Source organism: Ctenopharyngodon idella, chromosome 1 (genome assembly GCF_019924925.1).
Source record: "Ctenopharyngodon idella isolate HZGC_01 chromosome 1, HZGC01, whole genome shotgun sequence".
Taxonomy (NCBI): domain Eukaryota; kingdom Metazoa; phylum Chordata; class Actinopteri; order Cypriniformes; family Xenocyprididae; genus Ctenopharyngodon; species Ctenopharyngodon idella.
The window spans coordinates 13,971,879-13,997,554 of record NC_067220.1 but is presented as its reverse complement, the minus strand read 5'-3'; the positions used below and the strand labels follow the sequence as shown (position 1 = coordinate 13,997,554).

The 25,676-nt window shown below is 34.8% G+C and overlaps 2 protein-coding genes across 2 annotated transcripts; one reads left to right on the top strand and one right to left on the bottom strand.

Annotated features, from left to right (window-relative positions):
- The first annotated feature begins 1,590 nt into the window (after window positions 1–1,590).
- Window positions 1,591–15,800, top strand: b4galt1 (UDP-Gal:betaGlcNAc beta 1,4- galactosyltransferase, polypeptide 1). The gene is made up of 6 exons (XM_051906895.1): window positions 1,591–2,131; window positions 3,479–3,714; window positions 4,919–5,106; window positions 11,678–11,800; window positions 12,387–12,491; window positions 13,321–15,800. Exons 1-6 carry the CDS (start codon window positions 1,807–1,809, stop codon window positions 13,448–13,450), a joined length of 1,107 nt encoding a protein of 368 aa, XP_051762855.1. The 5' UTR covers window positions 1,591–1,806; the 3' UTR covers window positions 13,451–15,800.
- A 2,743-nt stretch (window positions 15,801–18,543) lies between these two features.
- Window positions 18,544–19,357, bottom strand: spink4 (serine peptidase inhibitor, Kazal type 4). Its single transcript, XM_051906902.1, has 4 exons — window positions 19,248–19,357; window positions 18,983–19,014; window positions 18,742–18,854; window positions 18,544–18,655 (listed from the first exon to the last, which is right to left on the bottom strand). Exons 1-4 carry the CDS (start codon window positions 19,294–19,296, stop codon window positions 18,610–18,612), a joined length of 240 nt encoding a protein of 79 aa, XP_051762862.1. The 5' UTR covers window positions 19,297–19,357; the 3' UTR covers window positions 18,544–18,609.
- Between the last annotated feature and the right edge of the window lie 6,319 nt (window positions 19,358–25,676).

Sequence of the window (25,676 nt, the reverse complement as noted above, 5' to 3'; positions counted from 1 at the left end):
ACAGAATCAAATTTGTTAATATTGTCACATAATTCATAACACAAATTAGAAATAGATAAGCAAACAAACTATAATCTACAATGCATCAGTATTAACAACTTGGCATTAACGTTGGTATTGAACCTAGATGCAGATAAAAGGCAGATAACAGGTGAGAATCATGTTATGGCAGGATATGCTGCTGATCACGGAAATCAACACACAAGGGCGCTGTTGATGAGAGGAGAAGAGCCCACCAGCGACTCTTGATTTTAAATCTTTGTGAATAATAACCTGTCATATATGATATCTAATAATATCTGTATCTTCAAAATATCTTAGAATTTTTGGATAAGCTGAAGTAATGTTAACATCAGTTTCTGAAATAAGCCATTTTACAGTAGCCTAACAATACAAATACCTCATGTCTGTTTGATTAACATACATTGGCCTCAAAAAGACACTTGAACTCTTAAAAACACTTCCCACATGAAAAAATACTATAGTAATTTATAGTATACTGTATTTTATAGTATTTACAACACTACAGCATACTGTAGTATTAACTATAGTGAACTGATAAAGTCTAATAACTACTGTAGTATACTTTATTTTTTACTACAGTAAACTGTAGTGTATTGTAGTATAATATACCCTATAGTTGTAGAAATCTTAGTACAGTATTGGGTAAAGTAATTTGTTTATATTACTATAGTTGTTATATTACCACAACAAATTAATTCAAGTACTTTACTATAGTATGGTTCAAAAACACTATAGTATTTAATATAAATTACTATAGTGTTTTTCATGTGGGTTAGCCTACACGTGTATGAGAGTTATTGCATTACATAACACAATATCAAACTTGACAACAACACACTTTGTCACACAAAACATTTAGCAAGAAAGAAGTTTGTTTAGACAGAATATATTTTGGACACTTTCAGGTTGTCAAAGGTTAGTGAAACACTTCCTTATATGAAATAAACTACACCAGTGTAGAATACCTGCGTAAACTTGAGAAAAAAATCTAGCATCGTCTTATGCAAATTTCACTTGGTTTGATATTTGTTTGTAATGCAACAAAGTAGCCTACATACATTTATATTATATTATATTATTCTATATATTATTCTATTTTATTATTCTAACCAAAAATTATTCAGACAATTTTGATATATATTTTTACTAGTGGGTGCAGGACACTATAGCTCATTTATGTAAGTGAGGATAGCAAAATAAAGTAAACTGTGACATATTACACCCAAAAATTCTTCATTCAGTGGACTACCAGTAAAATTGATAAAAATTTGGAACCAAAAATCATTCTTTGACCTGACCATGTTTTGCTTAAGTGTTATCTGACATAATTAAGATAAATTGACACAGTTTAACTCTGAGATCTTGTCATATTTTATTAGCATTTTTTTTTTTTAACTATAGTGAATAAACTGTATTAATGAATGAAATGTTCAAGGTGTCTGAATAAATGTTGGTTTGACTGTATAGGCAAAACCTGATTTCACCAAGTGCAACATGTTCCTGGAACTTCTTTGTTGATCCTGGAACAAGCTTTTTGCCTTTTCTACTAGTGAGTACACTAGAAACGCCCACTGCTGTCATTTAAGTAGATCTCCGCTTTTCAAGACAGCTCTTCACCAATGCCTGAGAAACAACGATTAACAGTGGCCAGACGCGATCAATATCATAAAAAGTTTCATGAAAAGGATTATGCTGACCATCCAAACGACAAGGCAAAGGTGTTTTTGTTCTTACTGAGTTTTATTCTTTGTGAATGAAGCGGTCTCCCATTACTTTGTGAGAATGCAAGAGTCGGTGCTGCTGAATGTGGGTTTCTTCGCTAAATCATGCGTCGTGCTCGTGTGTCTCTGCGGGGTTCACCTCATCGTTGCACTGTTTTTTTATTTAACAGTGTCAACTTCTACAAAATTTTATTACCGGCAAATACCGTCAGACTCTCATATAGTTACTTCACAAACTCACAGAAGAGCCGCACTTGACATCTATGCCAACGGAACTGTAGAAACAGACCTAAATAAACTGATTTATATTAATGCAAGTGTCATTAAAGATGACGTGGAGGAACCCGCAGTACTAGAACCGTGTCCTGAGACGTCACCACTTTTGGGTAAGTTTTCGTGAATTTAAATCTCAAATATTTGTTCATCTGTTGCTCTTTTGTTTGTTTTTTTCTTCTTCCATGCTGTTAACTTCAACAGCGGGAGACTGACTAGTTTTTACACATTTTACCTCAATGAATATTTTTCAGAATAGGATTATTTTAAATTAGTCTAGAATTTAAGTCATGTTCAGAATGTTTGAATTAGGTGTTTAAACCAACATAAAAAACACACATTTGTGTAATTGGATTTTTGAGTCAAAGTATTTACTAGTTGATCGATCGATGTTTTCTTTCTTCCAATTGTTGACTTATTTACTATTAAAGGGTTAGTTCACCCAAAAATGAAAATTCTGTCATTAATTACTCACCCTCATGTCGTTCCACACCCATTCATCTTCAGAAAACAAATTAAGATATTTTCATAAAATCTGATGGCTCAGTGAGGCTTCTATTGCCAGCAAGACAATTAACACTTTTAATGCCCAAAAAGCTTCTAAAGACATATTAAAACAGTTCATGTGACTACAGTGGTTCAACCTTAATGTTATGAAGCGACGAGAATACTTTTTGTGTGGCAAAAATACTAAATAACGACTTTTCAACAATATCTAGTGATGGCCAATTTCAAAACACTGCTTTGAAGCTTTACAAATCTTTTGTTTCGAATCAGTGGTTCGGAGCACCAAAGTCACCAACTTTGGCAGTTTGATACGCGATCCAAACCACTGATTCGAAATAAAAGATTTGTAAAGCTTCAAAGCTTCGAAGCAATGTTTTGAAATCAGCCATCACTAAATATTGTTGAAAAGTCATAATTTTGGGGGTTTTTTTGGCACACAAAAAGTATTCTCGTTGCTTCATTACATTAAGGTTGAACCACTGTAGTCACATGAACTGTTTTAAATATGTTTTTAGTACCTTTCTGGGCATCTAAAAGTGTTAATTATCTTGCTGGCAATGGAGGCCTTACTGAGCCATCGGATTTCATCAAAAATATCTTAATTTGTGTTCTGAAGATGAACCCGTAAGACAGCAAGGTCTTACAGATGTAGAACGACATGAGGGTGAGTAATAAATGGCATAATTTTCATTTTTGGGTGAACTAACTCTTTAAGATTTATTTTCCTGTGTTACCTATTTTTATTATTACAAAGCTTTACCGTCTTATCAGTTTGAGTAAAAGAGAAAGCTGGAAAAAATATTGAGAGTGACTAAGAGAAATAAAACAGTGAAAGGAAGAGACAAGAAGTAAACTGTTTGAGACAGGAAGTAAACTGTAGTTTCATAAGAGGGGTCTTCCTCTTTCGTCCCCACTTTCCTCACTATCATGCTCTCTCCCTCTTCCCATTTCAGAGGGTCCATTGCAAGTTGAATTTTCTGAGCCAGTGAGTTTGGAAATGGTACGTAAAGAAAATCCACAGCTAATGATGGGCGGCAGGCATAAACCCAGCGATTGTGTGGCTCTGCAAAAAGTGGCATTAATCATCCCATTCAGAAACAGAGATGAACACCTGAAGTATTGGCTCCACTACCTTCACCCCATCCTACAGAGACAGCAGCTTGATTATGGGATTTATGTCATAGAACAGGTACAGCACTCACAAACTATTTATTTACTCATACTTTGTCTTACTCAGATGACAGCAGCAGGGTGGAAAAGAGATATGTGGTTCTTAGGTACACATACTTTGCACACAAATCAATACACATTCCAATGAGCTGAAATCAACACCTAATCTCACCACACAAACCTCCCAATAGATCTACTCATTGTTAGATAGATAGACAGATAGATAGATAGACAAATAGATAGATAGATAGACAGACAGATAGATAGATAGACAATAGATAGATAGATAGATAGATAGATAGATAGATAGATAGATAGATAGATAGATAGATAGATAGATCTAAACATATTTTTGCAGGTTAGACTTTTCTTCAGGAGACCTTCACCTTGAAGTATGGAAATGTGGTGGCTTGGCTTTGCATAGACCACATGTTTGGTTTGACATTTGACTGCTTTGAAATTTTGCTGTGCAATAAAAACGAAAGGGAAAAAGAGAAGCACAACCTCTGAACACCAACATAAATTGAACATATAACACCTGTTTCTTTCTGTTTGTTTGGGTGTAGATACATAACTTCTCAGACTACTGCTTTGCTATAGATGGTCAATCTGGGCTCTGAAATAAACACTACTGTTCAAAAGTTTGGGTTCAGTAACCATGATATATTTTCATACATACATTTAGGATTCTTTAATGAATAGAAAGTTCAAAAGAACAGCATTTTTTGTTCTTGTCTGCTTAAGTGCTGCTGCCGTTCAAACAAAAGGGAGACATACTAAATAATAAGAGATTCTTCAATAAAGTTAAAATGTTCAATTTAACTTTTCACCTAATACATGGCTCAATACATAGCTACCTCCTCTTTCTTTCTTTCTTTCTTTCTTTCTTTCTTTCTTTCTTTCTTTCTCTCTTTCTTTCTATTTATTTTGTCATTTCAGCCCCATTTTCATGCTCTGTTCATCTTGTTCACAGGAAAATCAGCATGCAAACTACCATGCAGACTAAGAGTTGCATGCTTTTTGCTTATTTTCCTTGTGTGTATGCCAGTATGTGTTTATATCTGATTGACTGATTTAGCTGTAGTAATAAGGTCTTATCAATGTCAAATCCATCTTTTTAGCATAAAACATGTGAACTTTACATTCCTGCCCAGAATAAATTTGTGTTTCCTCCTGTGCGAGTCATGAGTTTTAATGAAACATGCTTTATGCTGCATGTTTAGGATGGAGTGGACACATTCAACAGGGCGAAACTGCTCAACGTGGGTTACGTAGAGGCACTAAAGGAGTACAATTATGACTGTTTCATCTTCAGTGATGTAGACATCATCCCTATGGACGACCGCAACACTTACAAATGCTCCAGCCAGCCGCGCCACCTCTCTGTGTCCATGGACAAATTTGGTTTTAGGTAAGATGAAGCCTCACCCTTAAACTTAGTAGGACATTTAACATTTGTTAAGTGATGCCAATATCTGAAAGTTCTAGTGGTGCCTCGATTGAAGCCTAAGAAAACAGTTCCACAAAAATGCATTTACCTAAAAACAAATGACCTTAAATTCAAGCACAGGTCGCAAATTCAGGGTTTACATACATTAAATATTCTGTTATGTTAGAATAAAGATGACTTATATTTAAAGTATCTTCATGAACGTTGTTCTTGGATCATTTGAATAAAGATAAACTATGTAGCTGTGTAAACTCAATATGCAGACAACAAAATGAACAGGGGGGCCCAATTCATTTTGTACATACAATATTCTAAGATTAGAGTAAACTTTATAGTTAACTACGCAATGTGTAGAATATCAGTAAAATACGCCATCAAATTATATTTGAAAGGATTATTGCCGCTTCCATAAACAGTGTATATTTTGCTAGTACTTATCTGTATTTAAATGTCAGAAACATTAAATAGTTAAAAACACTGAACAGTTGTGATATATGAAGAGCGCTGAGCGTGTACGTCTCTGGCTCAGGGCCGGCCAAAGCGTGAACGCAGATTTGAATTTAGCAGTTGATCACATGACGCACTGAACGTTCTAATCACACCGGTGTGATCATATGCTTCAAAGGGTTATTTATCAAATGTAAAAAAAAAACATTATTTTTTTGTCTTTTGGAAGCTGCATTCAAATCCATTTGGCTCAAAAATCTGAGGGGGCAAGTGCAAGATAACATTCTATGTCTTTGATTCCATTTAAATACATATATATTCCATTTAAATATATTTAAATATATAAATATTAAATATATTTAAATTCCATTTACATATATATATATATATATATATATATATATATATATATATATACACATATATATATACACACACACACACATTTTGATCTATATATTTTAGTGTGTCAACAATCACCTGCGTTTTTGAGTTGTGCTCATGTGCGTAAATGCGTAAGAGAATATCAAATAAAGCAAAATGACAGGCAACTAAAGAGTGAAGTAGTCCTTTGTTACAAAAGCATGTCAGAAAAAATACATTACATGGAGAAAACTGCTGACTGGATGAACCTTAATGAACGTAAAGTGTACACGTGACAATGAAACTTGCTCTGACCTGCTGTAAAGTAAACAGTCAACCTAAAACAATCTTACATGTAAACAGTGGCGGATTAAGAAGTTAATGATGGGTGGGCTTCTAAAAGTGTGGGTGGGCCAGAATAATTCACATTCAACTGGCTTAATTTGGAAGAAAAAAAATGACGGACTGGTCCCTGCGCAGTACTATAAATGCCCACGACTTAAAGGTAATGTAATGTAATATAAGGATTAAACAGGTCATGAACACGTCAAAGCAAACAGGACACTGCATTGCAACACGCTACAATGAACGCTTTATTACAACATCATCATGCACTCATTCAGAAAGACAAATGTTCTAGTTTATAGTTTCAATTGATGTGTCCAGTGTGAACAGCCTCAAATAGTTGTGGCGCGTCATGCTCCCGGTGCAGATATGGATTTATGGATGGATTTATTATTAAGCAAGATGCTCGCGTTTGCTGTATACAGTGTTGCTTACTTAATTGCTTACTCATGACACATAGCAACACAGCTAAAATTATTCCTTAAATGTTGAAACTTTTATTGTCTATTGTCTTTTAAAATAGTCTACTTCTACCTATTGAGACATGCTTTCTCAAGCCCCGGTACGAGCTGTGTTTGTGATCTTTGAGCTGGGGGAGGCCCAGGTGTGATGCGTGGAAGGGCTGTTCACAAAGTTGCATTATTTTTGAAATTCCTCTAGGTATAAACTACATATTTCACCTTTAAGCACTAAAGTGCCGGCTCTAATTGCACAGTGCGATTAAGTGTGAGGGGCCACCACATGAAAAAATGAAAACAAAAACAAAGCAGGAGAGAGAGATCCAACCCGAGTCTTGATATCCAGCTAACAATTTTTGTTTCCCAGAATGTTAGTTTTTGGTTCCCAGAACGTTCTTCTTTAAAGGGATAGTTCACCCAAAACTGAAAATTCTGTCATCATTTACTCACCCTCATGTTGTTCCAAACCTGCATGAGTTTCTTTCTTCTGTTGAACACAAAAGAAGATATTTTGAAGAATGTCGATAACCAGACAGTTGACGGTAGCCATTGACTTCCATAGTATTTTTTTTTTTCCTACTTTGGAAGTCAATGGCTACCGTCAACTGTTTGGTTACCAACATTCTTCAAAATATATTCTTTTTAGTTCAACAGAAGAAAGAAACTCATACAGGTTTGGAACAACATGAGAGTGAGTAAATGATGACAGAATTTTCAATTTTGGGTGAACTATCCCTTTAAGGTTTGCTTTTGGTTAGCCTGGAAAGTTTCTTAATGGAAATAGATAAAAACAATCCAAGCACATCAACCATCATATGGAAGATTAAAGGGGTCATGAACTGAGAAATCAAAATTCCCTTGATCTTTTGATATATAAGAGGTCGTTGTAATATAAAAACATCCTGTAAGTTTCAGAACTCAAAACTTTCTCGTTAGTCTAAAAACAGATTATAGTGAAGCCAATCTGCCAAAACGACAAGTTGTGGCCATTTTATTGCGTAATAGTGTGGCTAAACACCACCTCTTCAGAAGACGATCAACACTTGCTTGCTTCTACATCACTGCCTGTTTACCCCCGCCCACCAATTTGCTCATGTAGTAGGTAAATAACGAGAGAGGCAAATGTAGGGGTGTATTCCAGAAAGCAAGGTTAACTTACCGTCACATGTACCCTGAACTCTCGGTTGATTAACCCAAACCTTGCTTACTCGAGGTATGCTGGTTCCAAAAACGCATCGGGGAGTAAGTTCAGCCAACCCAGAGTATGTTCCCGGTTAACACACAAGACATTCTCAACAGAGCGATGAATCGATGATTCACCATGGAAACAGACGCTAAGAAAAAGCGCGCCATTCTAATTCCTCCTTCTTCTTTTGTTTAATGGCGGTTTACATAACCTACTTGCACATCGCCACCTATTTGGTGGTTGTGGAATCATTTTTTCAATCTTTTCATTTAATAAGTAATCTTTAATCACTGAGAATAAGAATTATATTGATTGTTTGTTGCTAATTATTTAATAAGATATTACATATGTATTTTATTATAGAAATTATAGCATAGAAAACGTCCTGTTATAAAAAGGAAAAAAAGCAGATCCATGTGTGAGATGATAATAAAATAAATACATATATTAGAATTTAACAAACATTTAAACATTACTGCTTTATAATCGTGCTTTATAGTATATATATATATATATATATATATATATATATATATTGATGCTGTGCCGACTATTTTGGATCCAACAGTAATGTCGCACCACGCAAGTGTAGCGGTTTTAATTACATGGTCACTATTGCTTTGTCTGTTATTGCAGATCATTCCCATCAGTATTTGTGCATTTTTAAATTGTGATTAAATTATATACAGAAAGCGATCAAAGAACACTTTATAATGGCTGAAGCTTTCGATCACACAGCACGAGTTTATCCAGACACTTGCCAAATCTCCTGTTATAATCTGTGCCTGTTTACACTGCACAATGAGCCACTTGCTGTATTTACATCATGTTTGCATTGTTAGTTATGGTGAAAGCATTCGTGAGAGTGCAGAAATGGCATTGCAATGAGAGATCACTGCTTTCACGTGATCAACACACATGTCATCAGCTACAGTGCTCATCAATGCAACCTTTCATGTGATGGGAACAGATCTACATATAATGCAATAATCAACACTTTTCACGATTCGATAATCTTGACAGCTGTAATAGTGAAAATGTAGTAAAAGTATTCAAAAAGGTTCCACATGGTTAGGATAACTTAACCCTAACCCTTATTTCATATGCAAAGATGTTAGCCAATCACAGCAGTGGGTGTTTACACTGAAGTCTCACAGCAGACACGCCCCTTCAAATGGAGCGTTCAAATCAGAGGGCTAAAATCAGGGGAGAATATGGCCTTTTATTTCTGAATTATTACAGTTTTTATATGTAAAAATCATATTAACATTATAAGTGCACCTTAGGAAACATTTATTTTATAAAATAAATAAAAAATGCAGTTTATAAACAATAAATTTGTCCTTTAATATGTAAGATTTAGGCTCCTAGATTTCACAGGGTACCCAGATTTTACATTTCTTTAGCACCAAATAACAATGACTTCAACACAATCTATGTTTTTTAAAATATGAAATTTATTCACAGACATTAGAAATGAATAAGCAATTATTCAACTGAAAGTAGGATATCAGTACATTTATTAATATTAGGATAGAGTTCTAATACATGTCAAAACAAATTTCTTGTGTTGCTTTGGTTCTATGTATGTAAAATGCGACATTATTACTTATATTCAACAAGGACACATTAAATTGATCAAAAGTAACAGTGGACATGTATATTAAAAAAAAAAAATTATTTTAAATAAATGCTGTTCTTTTGAACTTTCTATTCATCAAAGTATCTTGAAAAATATGTATCATGGTTTCCACAAAAAAAAAAAAAAACATTAAGCAACACAACTGTTTTCAACATTTATAATAAGAAGAAATGTTTCTTAAACACCAAATTAGCATATTAGAATGATTTCTGAAGGATCATGTGACACTGAAGACTGGAGTAATGATACTGAAAATTCAGCTTTGCCATCACATTTTAAAATATATTAAAATAGAAAACAATTATTTTAAATTGTTGCAACATGTAGTTCTATGTCTGTTGTATTGTAATATAATTTCGAATATTATGGATTTTACTGTATTTTTGATTGAATAAATGCAGCCTTGGTGAGCATAAGAGACTTTTTTCATAAAAATCTTCCCGACCCCAAACTTTTGAATGATAGTGTATGCTCCAGCTATTTTCAGTCTTTCAAGAATTTGTTTGGAATGTTGTCCCCATTTTTCTTTGTAGTATAAAGATCAGCAGTTGGCTACACAATATACAGCCTCAGAATATCTTTTCATCAGCTTCTTTGCTGAAACCAATTGTGTCAAGCACAAACAAATCTCCTGTTTCTGTACATTCTGAGTGATGTACAAAGGTTGAATAAAAGGTGTTAGATTGCAAAGTGGCAGGCCTTTGGTTTGGAGAAGTACCTGAAGTATTAGATGTTGTCAGTTAGGCCTTTGTGTGCACAGTTTAGTTTGACAATTTCTGTATGAGAATTAGGTTAATTGATTAAGGAATGCAGCTTTTCCTCTTTTTACAGATAACATCAAAATTTACAATAAAATTTACAATATTTACAATAAAACTGGTTTGTTTGTATTGAAAGTATGTGATTGTGTCAGTTCTCTGCAATGTGGAATTTGTGGAATTAAAAAAAAAAAAAAAGTCTTAATAATAACCTTTTTAATAATGCCTTCCGGTCATGTCACATTAATGCCACCACAATATCATAATTACAAGTGGGAAACTCAGGATTTTCAGTAAGCTTCAAGTTTCAACTGTGTTCCAAGTTGAGAGCATGTCAGTTAATGAAGTATAATGGAAACAAATTAGTATTGGTCATAAGTAAGCCTTAATTGTGATTGCTGATTGTACAATTTATATTTTAAAAGGCCACATGTGGCTGTAGAAATAAAGCGCGCAACAAAGAAACTCAAAGAAAGAATAGTCTTTAATCCAATAATTAAGGAACAGGAGATAACAGGGAGCAACACAACCACATAAACTGAAATGAGACTGAACCCTGAACAAAGGAAACTAAGGGTTTATAAAAACGGGGATTAATCAAGGGAAAAACAGAACAGGTGTTAACTAATTTAGAACCATGAAAACTAATAAGCAATGGAACAAGGAACACAGGCAAACCAGAACAGGAAACAATTGCTGTGTTCGAAACTCTCATTCACTATTCCCTACGTTAGTCCACTACTAATATAGTCCACTTGAAGAAGTGAATGAAAACGAGCGAGTGAATTTGGACACCGAGTGCGCCAAAAGGGCTGTCGCTTTTGCATGGTTTGTTCTTGCTGTTTTATAATCATTTGAATCTTGGAAAACTGCTCCAGTAGTAATGAAAAAAAATATTTTGAGCTCTGTCATGAAACTAGCATATGAACCTTAATTAAACCATTTAATAGTCAAGTAAAAAAGAATTTATACCTGATATTACGCTGTAGCCACATTGAGAAGTGAATAGATGGAAGATTCAGCTGCTGTTTAAAAGTTGGGTGTCAATGTTTTTATTGTTCATCAGCTAAAAAAAAAATTGATGTGAAAGCGATTCCAACAATATTGTTTCTCTGTGCCGTTATTGTTATAGGTGTGGTGTGGACTTTGCTATTCTTTTACATGTTTAACTATTTTTAAAACTGTATCTTTATCGGTATCCTTATAACTATCATCCTTGGTGTAAACGGGCCTTAATTATGACATCCAAACTCATAAATAGGAAGTTCGCATTTGGTATTCATTGACAATATGACCAATTTTTAATTCAACAATTGTTTTTGTTTGAATACAGGTTGCCATATAAACAGTATTTTGGGGGTGTATCAGCAATGAGTAAACAGCAGTTTCAAAAGATTAATGGCTTTCCTAATAACTACTGGGGCTGGGGAGGAGAAGACGATGACATCTTTAACAGGTGAGGAAAATATCTAACTGTTATTATTAATTACACATTCAGTCCTATTATATATGAGATAATTTAGACAAACATGCAAGACTCTTGTTTTTTATAACCTATAATTTGCTGACACAACTCTCAAAATAGATTTAACTTGTTATTGAATATGGCATTGTTAATGTATTTGGACTTTGCGGACTAGATCTGCTAAGCTGCTGCTGTTGCAGAGCAAGTATGGACTTGCTACTGGTAATAGATACACAAACAAGCTGCTGTGAGCATGTAAGATATGCTGCTGCTGCTGCTGCATGAATAGACATACATAAATCCTGTAGCAGATCTAGGCAGGTGGAGCTGGGGGAGGTGGGGGGGCTCAGGGGAACTCTGATAGTGCGCTGCAGGACTAGCTAACAAAAAACACTGAACCAGACTATTTAAATCTTGAACAAGGAGTCCCATTTGCTGCAGGATCAGCAGAGGCCAATCAGCTTGTGTCATGTGGTAATGATGTGATTGCTTGCAGATTACATGTAAAGGACCTATCAGCCTGTGCCATCTAGAGTTTCATGACTAGATATTTTAATGAGGGCTATTCTCTTTGAAGGCTGTCATTTCAAGGCATGAAAATATCAAGGCCGAGTGGAGACATGGGTAAATGCAGAATGATTCGTCACTCGAGAGACAAGAAAAATGAGCCAAACCCACAGAGGTAATCTCTCTTTCACACATACAATATGTACACTCTTAAAAATAAAGGCTTCTTTAAATTGGCATTGATGGTTCCATAAAGAACCTTTAACATTTATGGAACCTTTCCAATGCACAAAAAGGTTCTTTATAGTGGAAAAAGATTCTTTTGTTTAGGGCTGCACGATTTATCACGATTAAACCGCACACAATTTGGCAAAGGCCACGATTATCTAATGCGCAGCTTGTCAGAGATGTACGGCTCTGTGATCAGTAGTAAATGCTTCTCCATCTGAAAGCCAGAGGGCGCTCTTGCGCAGAAACTCCAAATATGTCCTGCCGCAGAAGAAGATAAACATGACTAATAAACACACAAGGATGCTCAACTGTTAAATGGTGTCTTTTGTTGGACAAGAGGTTAATAAATGCTTCTCATGTCTGTAAAGATGTTTGATGCGTGTTGCTTTTTCAAATGGACATTATAAGCGACTCAAACTCGCAGTGCTTTCAGATGGATTAGCATTTAGAGCCATACTTTATTGACAAGCTGCACATAAAAAATAATCACAGCCTTTGCGATTTCATAATTGCACTAAAAATCGCGTTTAAGTTCAATGTTATTTTCGTATCGTGCAATAAATCGTGCTGCCCTACTTTTGATTATTAAAACATACTTCGTACTAATAAAAGATTTGTTCCTTTATGAACTGTTCACTGAAAGGTTCTTCGGGGAACCCAAAATGGTTCTTCTATGGCATTGCTGTAGGCAACATTTTTTTTTAAGAGTGTAGACATGCATAAATACAAGACAGATTGTATGACGTTCTAAAGCTGTAATCTCTGTATTATAGATTTAAGAGAATTACTCACACAAGACAGACAATGAACACGGATGGCATCAACTCACTCAAATACAAAGTGATAAATATAGAGAAAGACCAACTCTACACCAAAATCACAGTGGACATCGGCAAACCATGAAAACCCTACAGAGCTCAGAAGAAACATGCATCTCGCTGCAACTCTTCAGGGATCTTTAGACTGCACAGCCGAATCGGTTCAAACCTAGTGAACAACAAAGAAAAAAATATTTTTAAAAGAAAATCATTGAAAAACTCCTAAGTTCTTCTTATTCTTCTAAGTGAAAGATGAATTATAGTTTTTAACATTCCTGAAGGGGGAACTTAGACTCACCTGTGTGCCTCATATGCATGTAAATTGTATGTCCCACACTTTAATGAAGCTCAACTTAAGTCTTGTAAATCTTCCATGCAAAGCAGCAGGTGAAGAGCACGCCTCAGGGAACAACTGAATACTGTGAGTATTGCAATGACTAACACAACACTGCACACCAGCGTTGGGCACATTACTTTAAAAAAGTAATTAGTTATAGTTACTAGTTACTTCTCATAAATAGTAACTGAGTTAGTAACTGAGTTGCATCATTATAAAAGTAACTAATTACCAGGGAAAGTAACTATTGCGTTACTTTTTTTTTCTTTTTCCAAATATGTCAAATAACTTGGATGCCCCCAATATTAAATATGTTAAATGAGTGAAATGGACCCTAAATAGAAAAAAATATTATTATAAAACAATGTGGGACAATGTGAGAGACACCTATCAAATTCAATATATTATTGTAAATATTATCATTACTATACATGGAACAATAAAACACAATAGATTGTTTAGAACTTTATATTTATTGCACAGACCATAACTGGCCAACAAATAAGTCAAAAAATAAATGATGCTTGATCCGACTCGTAACATGATCCACTCTTGCTCACGACATGAAATTTCTCTGTACTACACTATACGTGGTAACCATTAAACAAGTTTTGATTTGTAGAAAGCCTTTCTTTTAAGTGAACTTCGTTTTGTAAAAATTGTATCTTAATTTTAATCATTGTTTAATCAACCAATTGCCTGGATTAATAAATAAATAAGAAGCAAATATAGCAGACAATATAATCATGACATGGAGGCGCCGGCGCGATCACTTGCACGTGAACTGGAGTGCGTCTTATAGACTAAATGAACTGAAACTCAGCGTATAGTCTGCTTGCCTCGCAGACATGACAAATATATATACAGAAAGCTTGAAATGTCTACTTTTAAACAAAATAATTCAAAACGAAAAGAAATAGGCTACTCTCTGATTATGTAATGCGAATGAATTGTGCATTCTCTCTCTAAGCGTGTCCACATGCAGAGATGATGAGAGTCAGTTATGTCAACTTCATTTTTGCAGCCGACACTGATTCAGAAAACATTAGTTTATAAATAAACAATTAAAATGTCTCCTTGCTGTTTTTTGTCACATTCATAATCATTACTTTTGCCGGTTCTTTATGGCAAGCTTTATGCGTGCGCTTGAGTGATAGCTATTACGTAAACGCTCATTATTATGGTTTATTCTCTCCAGTAGGCCTATTTAAGAAATTAAATGTGATTAGTCAACTAATGATTTAAATGAACAACTACTAGTCAACTAGAAAAAACTTATTTCACATATTTCGATCCAGCATGTCACAAAGGGTATTCTGGTTTGAGCTTGCGCTCCGCTTGCATGCTCTGACACACACACCGAGCATCGTACATTATTATCAGTTTAAAATTGTATTTGTGTATGACTAACCTGTACTATTTCTTTATAACAAAACACTTTGCAGGTCTATCATCTCTAGTCACACACACCAATCATCATCAGTTTGCATGTGTCCCACCCCAAAACACACACCAGAGAAAAAACTTTGCAGGTCCTATGGCTGAGAGAGAGCCTACTCGGATGAAAACCAATTCAGTGAGCTCAATTATAGTAACGCCGCATTTTAATGTCAGTAATGGTAACGGCGTTGTAACAGGGGAAAAAGTAATTCGTTTGATTACTCGTTACTGGAAAAAGTAATGCCGTTAGTAACACTGTTTATTTATAACGCCGTTATTCCCATCACTGCTCCTTACAAAACCCCTTACAGAGCTTTTCATTTACTTAAGACATATTTTGGTAGTAAATATGCATTGGTAGTTTGATCTTTCAAGTCTAACTTTACATTAGTGTCCATGTTACTATGCTAAGTACTCAAGCACTGAGTAATACTGTATCAATGAACAAAATGTATTCAATACATTGGTATTGTTTTACAATATCATATACATAACAGACACTCTTGTAAAGTGTTATTTTCCCAGTAGAATATCATTTTGATTGGTGGGGGTTGTGTATGCCTTAGGCAAATATTTCACACTAGGTCCTATTATTTGTTACTGATATTATTTGGAGGGAAAATAGCTGTAGCTCAATAAATAAACAAATCATGAACAATTTCAGGCTGTTTTCCTCTTTGCAACTATGAAAAGGAACTGAAAATATTGGTACTTAGAGTTAGTTTGGGGTCGGTAAGATTCTCGGTCTCTTATGCTGATCAAGGATGTGTTTATTTGGTAAAAAAAATACAGTAAAAACTGAAATATTGTGAAATATTAGTATAATTTAAAATAACTGTTTTTTATTTTAATATATTTGAACATTTTAATTTATTCCTGTGATGACAAAGCTGCCATTACTCCAGTCTTCAGTGTCACATGATCCTTTAGTAAACATTTTAAGGATACTTTACAGGATGAATAGAAAGTTCAAAAGAACAGCATTTATTTGAAATAGAAATCTTTTAATATACATGTCACTTTTGATTAATTTAATGCGTCCTTGCTGAATATAAGTATTAATGTGGCATTTCACATACATAGAACCAAAGCAACTTTCATGTGGCATTTCACCTTTGTGTGGCTTTAAATTCATCAAAGATGGTATTTGATGAATAGAAAGCTTCAAAAGAACAGCATTTATTTGAAATAGAAATCTTTTGTAACATTATAAATGTTTTTACTGTGCATTACATAATTTTAATGCTTAAATTTCTTTAAAAAAAAAAAAAAATTACTGACCCCAAACTGGTACTGACTGGTAAAGCAAAGAAACAAGAATGTTTAAAAGCCTGGAATTTTAATATCATCTAATAAATCTACACAATAAGACAGTCATGCCATCAGAATGTTCATCTATCTTCTAATGGCCCACAATGCAATCAAAAGAAAAGAAAACTACTACTCATTAATAGTGCCTACTCTAATCATTAGAATGTTTTTCTCAGAATCATGAAAATGTAAAATAAGCCAATATTGTCATTTTTTTAATGTTTGTATAAACATTTGCAATGCTGTTTCTTGTCTTGTGCTGGTCTCTGTTAGAACCAGGCAGAGTCACTGAACTTTCGGGCAGAGATGGGGCTACATTTGAGGAGTAGTTTATAATGAGTAAATCTTATGAGATACTGGATTGTACAAAACAAAGAGTGCAATCTAAAAATATAAATAGAACAGTTTACTAGTTCACTCTGGTTATAAAACTCCTCTACATCAAAGTGCAATATTGGTCTCTATGCCAAAGTTTTTTCTATTGCCTAAAGTCCTGCATACGCTAGTGTATGCGCACAGTCGAATGCACAGCCTTGAAAAGTATACTTCATTTGACTCGTAAGTATACACTGGCGTTAGACGCATGCGCAGTTTTGAACAATCTCTCGCCACGAGTTACAACCCATGTAAAGATATTAGTATTCTTTCATGCTAGAGTTGTACAAATGAGGGTACTTTCTAACCTCTTCGCACAATCTCTCATCTATATAGGCCTTCATTGTCGCTGTAGCTTGCATGTGTTCCGGTCTGTTCTGTTTATGCAGTTTTTCTTCAACTACCTTGTGAATCGACGCCCCCAGGGCATGGTTGCCACCTTGTGGATAAACTAATTACTGCAACAACAACAAAAATTAAATGCGCATGTGTGACCTGCACGTACAAGTATGCGCGGTTACAAAAATCCGCGTCATACACACTGTACGATGACCCTCGTGTACGTGTAAAAAGTGAAGAATACTTTGGGCTTTAATAGTGTGAGTGAACACAGAAAAAACAGAAGGGAACTGAGGTGATGAAGAAACTAAGATGCTGGCGATCTATAAAATATGATTTAATATTGATGGAGCAAAACATTTTTGTGGAAAAAAAAAAACTTTACTATTATTAGAAATAAAAAATCTAATAAAATCATAAAAGTGTAAAGAAAACATAATCGCTTGTGGCTATACCTTTAAAATAATGTGTATTTAAGCATTTATTTTAGCACAATACTCCTTAGGCGCCGTTTACACAACAACGTTTTAACTTAAAACGGAAAACTTTTTATGCGTTTTGGCAGTTCATTTAAATGACAAGGCCGTTTTGGGGGCGTGAAAACACAAACTTTTGAAAACAGGTTTCAAACAATATCGTTATTGTCTAAACTACAAAAATGAAAACGGTGACGTTAGGCACATGCAAATGATGTGTTCAGTCTATAGGCGCGTAGTGTTTCTTTACAAAGTGACATTGCCAACTACAGGCCTGGCAGCATAATACAGCGTTTTTAATCATTTTTTACAGATCCGTGTGAACGGGGTTGACAATGTTTGACAACTACACGCCTGCGCACATATACATTCTTTACAGAGCACTCGCGCCAAACGCGCATAGACTAAACACATAATATGCATGTGCATGCCATCACCGTTTCACAGATGTGCGTTTTTTGTAGTTTACACGGAGATGATAACAGTATCATTTTTAAGACCTTGCACTTTGAAACCCAAATATAAACAACTTTTTATTTCAGCTAGTTGCCCAAGGCAACATTTCTGTTGATTTTTGTTTAGTTTATTTAGTAAATTACTAAAACTAAATGAACTAAAACTAATGTATAAAAATTAAAATATATATATATTTTAGAACATAGTTTTAAAAAAAATAGTAAAAATAAAAAATACAACAAAATTACTAACATTTTAACTAAAATTAAAATAAAAACATAAAATGTAAAAATTAAATCTAATTCAAAACATAAACTATAATAGTTGCCTATATCGATGATACTAAAAGAACTCTGTGGTACTAGAGCATAATGTCTAAGGCCAGAGAGACTTTTGTGACATACAGGGTTGAAGAAAACATGAAGAAATAAAGAAATACAGATGTTCCATTTCCATTTTCAGCTTTATTTTGACCATAAATCTTCATGATCCTCTGTGCTCTGCAGAAGGTCAACAGTTTCCATCTCTTGTGATTACAATTTCTGATTTGGTTCTCCTAAAAAAAGGACACAAAAATGCTATAATTTCATATAAGTATATATAATCTAGTGGTTTGTGTGTATGTCTGTGTACATAACCTACAGTCTTTCCACACACAGCAAGCACTCGTTGCCGTAGGTTTTTCCATCACTGCCGCACACAGGTGCGAGGTTCATAGGACACGCCAGGATCTCCGCCATCTCAGCGCACACAGGCTACAAAACACACACATCCACATGTGGCAGATGAATTAAACCACTGTATTACAATAGTTTTAACCACTAAAAGATAAGTGAAATAAAAAAAAAACACTATTCACAGAGAACAAAAATATCCTCCATACCTTTCGGGTTGAGCCAGATGATCCTTGCGCCCCTGAAACAATTTAATCGTTTAACTTATTTCTCTATGTGACAGAAGAGGTTAAACCTGTTCCTGGGTTTATTTTTTTAAAGCTCTTAAGAACAATGTAATGACGTTAACTACTATTTTACACACCCCAAGCATTATGTCTTGACAAACAGTAGTATATTCAACAAAGACATCAAATGATTAATATTAATTCATTAAGACTCATCATAAGTGGAGGATTTATGTGTTGACTGTACCTGAAGTGAGCAGCAGAAGCAAGCCGAACAGAAGCACTCTTATAGACATGTTGACACAGAATGAGCTCTACAGTACTCACATGACTTTATATGACGGCAATGAAGTGTGGGAATTCCAACACCTGAACACACACACACACACACACACACACACACACACACACATTCCCAACCTCTCAAAGCACACCTTAGATCCACTCTAGTAGAGATAAGACAGTTTAAATCAGGAATATCGGCTCTGCTCTGTAAACAGAATTTTAGAGAATTTCTTGGAGTGTAAATAGCGTCGTGGATTCATCTTATTTGTGATCAGTTTTATTATTGATGGTGAAAACTAAATAAACAGTACAATATGAACCATCAACTTTTATTAGAGCATTGTCCAGGGGGGGCTATTCCAGAAAGCAAGGTTAAAGGTGCAGTATGTAAGATTTCTGTCCGCTAGAGGTCGCTAGAGGCCTATTCAAAACAAAGGCGTAGCCTTATAAGTTTGAGCGCGGAATCTTGGGACATGTGGTCTTCACCTCAACGGACGGTGCAAAAGAATAGGGATAGGACTCGGGAAGAAATCATGTTCATGGATGCGATTATTAACGTTATTGTATTATGAAGCAGAGCAGGAGCGAGTGTTGTGGGAGCTGAACGAGGCCGCTGGAGGGATTGCGCAATGACACAGTCGCCAGCGCCGCTTGAGTCGTGTTACCTCATACTCATGAGTCCGGTCATGAGTATGAGGTAACACAGCTCTGTTTATCATATTAGATACATTTGAGAGTGTTGAAAATGATGTCATAACGTTACTCTGTGCGTTTGCTCGGTGGCTGCTGCGAGACACTTGTTTGAGACACTGCAGTAAGATTTTAGATTTTAGAATATCATATTACATGCTGGATGGCTTGTGTTGATAAATGGCATGCAATTAATTTTAAAACATATTGTATGATGGAGAAAATGCTGTATTACTGTTACTAAAAATAAAGATGCATCTAATTATGCTATGTTAGCTACTTGACAAAATAGTGTTTTTCTCTGAGGCATGGTAAAGCATGGTACTCACAAAAAATCAAGAAAATTAGATTTAAACAATAAGACTAAACGTGTTGAGATATATAACAACAATTAGTTTTCTGTTTATAAATATATCAAAACAGTTGTTCCCTTGTCTATTAAAACATGTAAATATTAAAGCGTCTTTGGTGTTTCCATGGTTTTTATAAAATAAAACTGGAAACCGAGGGTAACGCGGGTATGATACAATTGTTTGATTCACATGCATTGATATAGTCATATATTTTCATTCAGTTGCTTTCTCAAACTTTCACTGCAGCAGCAATGTTTATTCCTGCTTTGTAAATGCGTTTAATTTCATGATATTTTTCATAACGATCTTTTAATCTTCAGAAGAGACGTGAATTGCGTGGCTTTCTCGCGAGAAGTGAATCAAACGGACGTTCCGTGTGATTGGCTGTTTGCTGCACGTGTCACACTTTCAGGTGCATCGCAAAACTCTAGATTAAACCTGAGTTGACAGGGAACGTTTATACCGAGCTTTGTATGAGCCCGTTGACCCTGATCTAAACCAGTTTGGATTTATCTGGATTTGTCAACTCCAAACCTACTCTGAAACTCAGAGTTTGTTCAACTAGCTTCATGCAACAGGCCACTGTTCAACTGCTCTTTAACACAAATATCTAATCAGCCAATCACATAGCAGCAACTCAATGCATTTAGGCATGTAGCCTAGACATGGTCAATACGATCTGCTGAAGTTCAAACTGAGCATTAGAATGGGGAAGAAAAGTGATTTAAGTTACTTTGAATGTGGCATGGTTGTTGGTACCAGACAGCTATTTCAGAAACTGCTGATCTACTGGGACTTTCACACACAACCATATCGGGTTTACAGAGAATGGTCCGAAAAAGAGAAAATATCCAGTGAGTTTTTGATGCCAGAGGTCAGAGGAGAGCCAGCCAGACTGGTTCAAGCTGATAGAAAAGCAATAGTAACTCAAATAACCAATCATTACAACCTTAGCATCTCTGAACGCACAACATGTTGAACCTTGAAGCAGATGGTATACAGCAGCAGAAGATTTCACCGGTGTCACTCCTGTCAGCTAAGAACAGGAAACTGAGGCTACAATTCAAACTGGCTCACCAAAATTGGACAATAGAAGATTGGAAAAACGTTGCCTGATCTGATGAGTTTCGGTTTCCACTACGACATTCAGATGGTAGGGGCAGAGTTTGGCATAAACAACATGAAAGCATGAATCCATCCTGCCTTGTATCAACGGTTCAGGCTGGTGCTGGTGGTGTAATGGTGTCTAGGATATTTTCTTGGCACATTTTTGGCCCCTTAGTACCAATTGAGTATCATTTAAATGCCACAGCCTACCAGAATCCATCCAAAGTGTACCCAACTTCTGATGGCTACGTTCAGCAGGAGAACATGCCATGTCACAAAGCTCAAATCATCTCAAACTGGTTTCATGACAATAAGTTCACTATACTCAAATGGCCTCCACAGTCACCAGATCTCAATCCAGTAGAGCACTTTAGGGATGTGGTGAAACGGGAAGTTCACATCATAGATGTGCAGCCGACAAATCTGCAGCAACTGCGTGATTCTGTGATGTCAATATGGACCACAATCTCTGAAGAATGTTTCCAGCCCCTTGTTGAATCTATTCCATGAAGAATTAAGACAGTTCTGAAGGTAAAAAGGGGTCCAACCTGGTACTAGCAAGATGCGTACATACATATATACAACACTTATTGCAAGCAAAAGCATGTGGTAGAAGTTTTTTACTTTAATTTTTTAATTTTTATTTTTTTTGTGTTATTGTAATAATTTTAATAAAACCGTCTCATCTATTAAAATATAGGTTGATATAAGTGGTAAAGGTGAATCAAGTATTTATTGAGTTTTATAGATCTTTTTTAAACTGTTAATTGGAAAAAGAATATTGTCTCCATCTACAGGCTGAAACAGATCAGTGCAGGTAGATTTATTGAATTTACTTATTTACTTTGCATTATACAATTGTGTATATGATAATATACTCGACCACAGTATTACAAACACAGTTCAGGGATTGCAGTGCCAGTTTGACCTGTGACTAGGGGTGAGTTTATAGTGCACTTAATGACCTCATAATGTTAATAGCCTACCAGTTTGTAGAAAGTAACATTTGGCCAACAATATAATTTAAAGGTCCCTTGGTTTGAAATGGACAATTAGAAGGAAAACACATTCAGTTATGTTCTTCAGAGGTTACCTAAAGGTTATCAAAATGATCATTAGGAGGTTAATGATTACAAGTATTATGTTTATAATAGGTGTGGTAAAACTTTGTTCTGCTGGCTTGAAGCTCTGGTTCAACAGTGGAAATCAGAACCAACAAAGAAATGGCAACACAGCTGCACTTAAAGAAACATCAGTGGAAACTGAACCGAGGCCAAATGTTTTCTCAAGGCCTTTTCAAGTCTGTATAGTAATGGAAAACACAGATATTATAGTAATTAATTACTACTACTAATTAATAATTACTACTATTAAATGAGAAATGCTTAGATCAACTATGTTTGAATGAGCTTCTACGGTAATATACTGTGATTCACAACCAGGGCCAAAAGGTGGTGATGAAGTACTAGACTGTCTCACTACTATTGCTGTTTTTTATACTAGCATGGAATCTTATAATTATATATTTGTTACCCTGGACCACAAAACCAGTCATAAGTTACACGGGTATATTTGTAGCAATAGCCAACAATACATTGTATGGGTCAAAATTATCGATTTTTCTTTTATGCCAAAAATCATTAGGATATTATGTAAAGATCATGTTCCATGAAGATATTTTATACATTTCCTACCGTAAATATATCAAAAAATTATTTTTGTAAGTAATATGCGTTGCTAAGGACTTCATTTGGACAACTTTAAAGGCGATTTTCTCAATATTTAGATTTTTTGCACCCTCAGATTCCAGATTTTCAAATAATTGTATCTCAGCCAAATATTGTCCTATCCTAACAAACCATACAACAATGGAAAGCTTATTTATTCAGCTTTCAGATTATGTATAAATCTCATTTTTTTTTTAAAATTGACCCTTATGACTGGTTTTGTGGTCCAGGGTCGCATTTATATTTCATATATGAATCATATATTAAAGTCCCCCTGTGGTGAAAATCAAATTTTTAATATTGTTCATGTGTCTATCTGGTGTTTTTACCATGCTTTAAGACAAACCATGTGCAAATTCATAAGTCAACACCATTGCTGAGTATTTTCTCAAACAGTGGTCTCAAAAATGCAGTTTGAAATCGCTGGTGTTTCCAACGTCACAAACTACCTTGTAACCAATCATGACAACGTGCCGGCGGGGCTTTAGCATATCATTAACTGACCACGTAAGGGAGTCTCAAAAGAAGGTTATCCCGGTATATTTTTCTGTTGATATGAAAAAGATTTAGCAATATGGCGGGTGTATGATGCATATTACGATATTATGATGAACTATATGCCTTTCTCCACTGACGTTCTGAGTTGTTCAAAGCGTTTCTAAGGATAATGATTGTTAGAAGGCAGCTGTCTGACTCGTGAATGTGACTATTGGTTTGTGTAACATTATTAGCAACACATTATTATCAGTTTGATAATGTAGTCAAGCAATACGCTAATCATATTAATTACATCATGTGTCCAACGTTGTAAAAAGTGATACCATTGTGCAGCATTTACCTCAGTAAGTTGACCGAGTGGATCTCATCTGAGCTTGTGCGAGTGAGTGGAGGCGGGGCTAATTATCATATTCATAGATCTGTGTATATTAAATAAGGCAAGGGTGTAGAGTTACATTCAAGCTATTTTAAGTCATTGACAGGAAATCTGTTTTTCCACAGGAAAAACTTTTAAATATGTAATTTTGGTGATCAAAGATGAGTTTTAAGGAATACAATTATTGACTACAGGGGGAATTTAACAGATTTAAACACATTTACAGTATATGGAACCAAATATATGTTAACTGAATGTTTGTGTAAAACATCTTTAAGTGCTGAATGGTAGTTATTAGGTTAACCTACTCCAGAAAACAAGTGAGGAGCTATTACTCAGTACTAATCTGATCACTTCCTGACAGTGTTTTCTTTACAGGAAAGAATCAAAGATAATCAGCATCAAAAATAGCTTGTGATCACAGCTGATTCAATCAAAAGCTCTTTCTGTCTTGCCTGCAGCAGTTTCAGTGTTTGTTCTGATGAGCACGAGACCTCAACTATCATTCCTTAGCTCTAAGGCCATATTATAGCTACTGCATAAGGAATTACTATTCTACAATAGAGTACAGTACATAAAATGAGAGTTGCTGTAATCAGATAATACAGTTGCAATCTAGGTTAAAGGTACTGCAGTAAAATGAAAATTACTCTCTAACAGGTGCATATCACTCTGCATAAATGGTTACGCATGGGTACAATCATACCATGCATCAAAGATCATCGACCACATCATCCACATAATGGATCCTTTATCCAATTTCTTATTGGATGGCTAAATGCACGTCTTATATATACATATTATCTCACATATATATATATATATATATATATATATATATGTAAGCTGCTCAAGAAACATTTCTTATTATTATCAATGTTGAAAACAGTGCTGCTTAATATTTTGGGGGAAACTGATACTTTTTTTCTTTCAAGGTTCTTTGATAAATAGAAATTTAAAAAAAAAACAGCATTTATTTGAAATACAAACATTTTAGAATATTATAAATGTCTTATACTGTCACTTTAGATCAATTTAATGCTTTCTTGCTGAATAAAACTTAATTTCTCTCAAAACAACTTACTGACCTCAAACTAAGAGATAGATAGATAGATAGATAGATAGATAGATAGATAGATAGATAGATAGATAGATAGATAGATAGATAGATAGATATGCAAATGTAATTTGCACAAAATAACTTTTATTTACTTTAAATCAATCAAAAGAAATTTTTTTGGTAAAAAAAGAGACATTTTAAAAAGAAATGTGAGAAATTTCAAATGCCAAAGTGGTTTGGCTTAATCAAGAAAACTATATGGAGTTATATATGGAGTCAAATACATTTTTGTAGAAAATGTATACACGTTTTTCAAAAATGTCTGAAACCAACATGAATACATTTCAAGAGTTTTAGTTAAAGTAGTTTTTAAAAGGTTTCTCCGTTTTAACTTTGGACATTAATTATTTGTTTATACCAATGTAATACAATATAATTATAAAGTGATTCAGTGAAACAAAATAAATGACCTAATCCTGTCACGAGCGTTTGATCATTGTGAATGATCAGAAACTCCCCTTTCACACCATCAGAGACTGCATTCGTTGAATGATCGCTGATTGATGCGCGCTACCGTAGC

Coding starts and splice junctions, on each gene's coding strand:
- b4galt1 (XM_051906895.1), top strand. CDS start 1,807: ATGCAAGAGTCGGTGCTGCTGAATGTGGGTTTCTTCGCTAAATCATGC. Junction 5,107..11,677: donor ATGGACAAATTTGGTTTTAG/GTAAGATGAAGC, acceptor GTTTGAATACAG/GTTGCCATATAAACAGTATT. Junction 11,801..12,386: donor GACGATGACATCTTTAACAG/GTGAGGAAAATA, acceptor TTCTCTTTGAAG/GCTGTCATTTCAAGGCATGA.
- spink4 (XM_051906902.1), bottom strand. CDS start 19,296: ATGTCTATAAGAGTGCTTCTGTTCGGCTTGCTTCTGCTGCTCACTTCA. Junction 19,015..19,247: donor GCTTCTGCTGCTCACTTCAG/GTACAGTCAACA, acceptor AAATTGTTTCAG/GGGCGCAAGGATCATCTGGC. Junction 18,656..18,741: donor TTGCTGTGTGTGGAAAGACT/GTAGGTTATGTA, acceptor TCCTTTTTTTAG/GAGAACCAAATCAGAAATTG.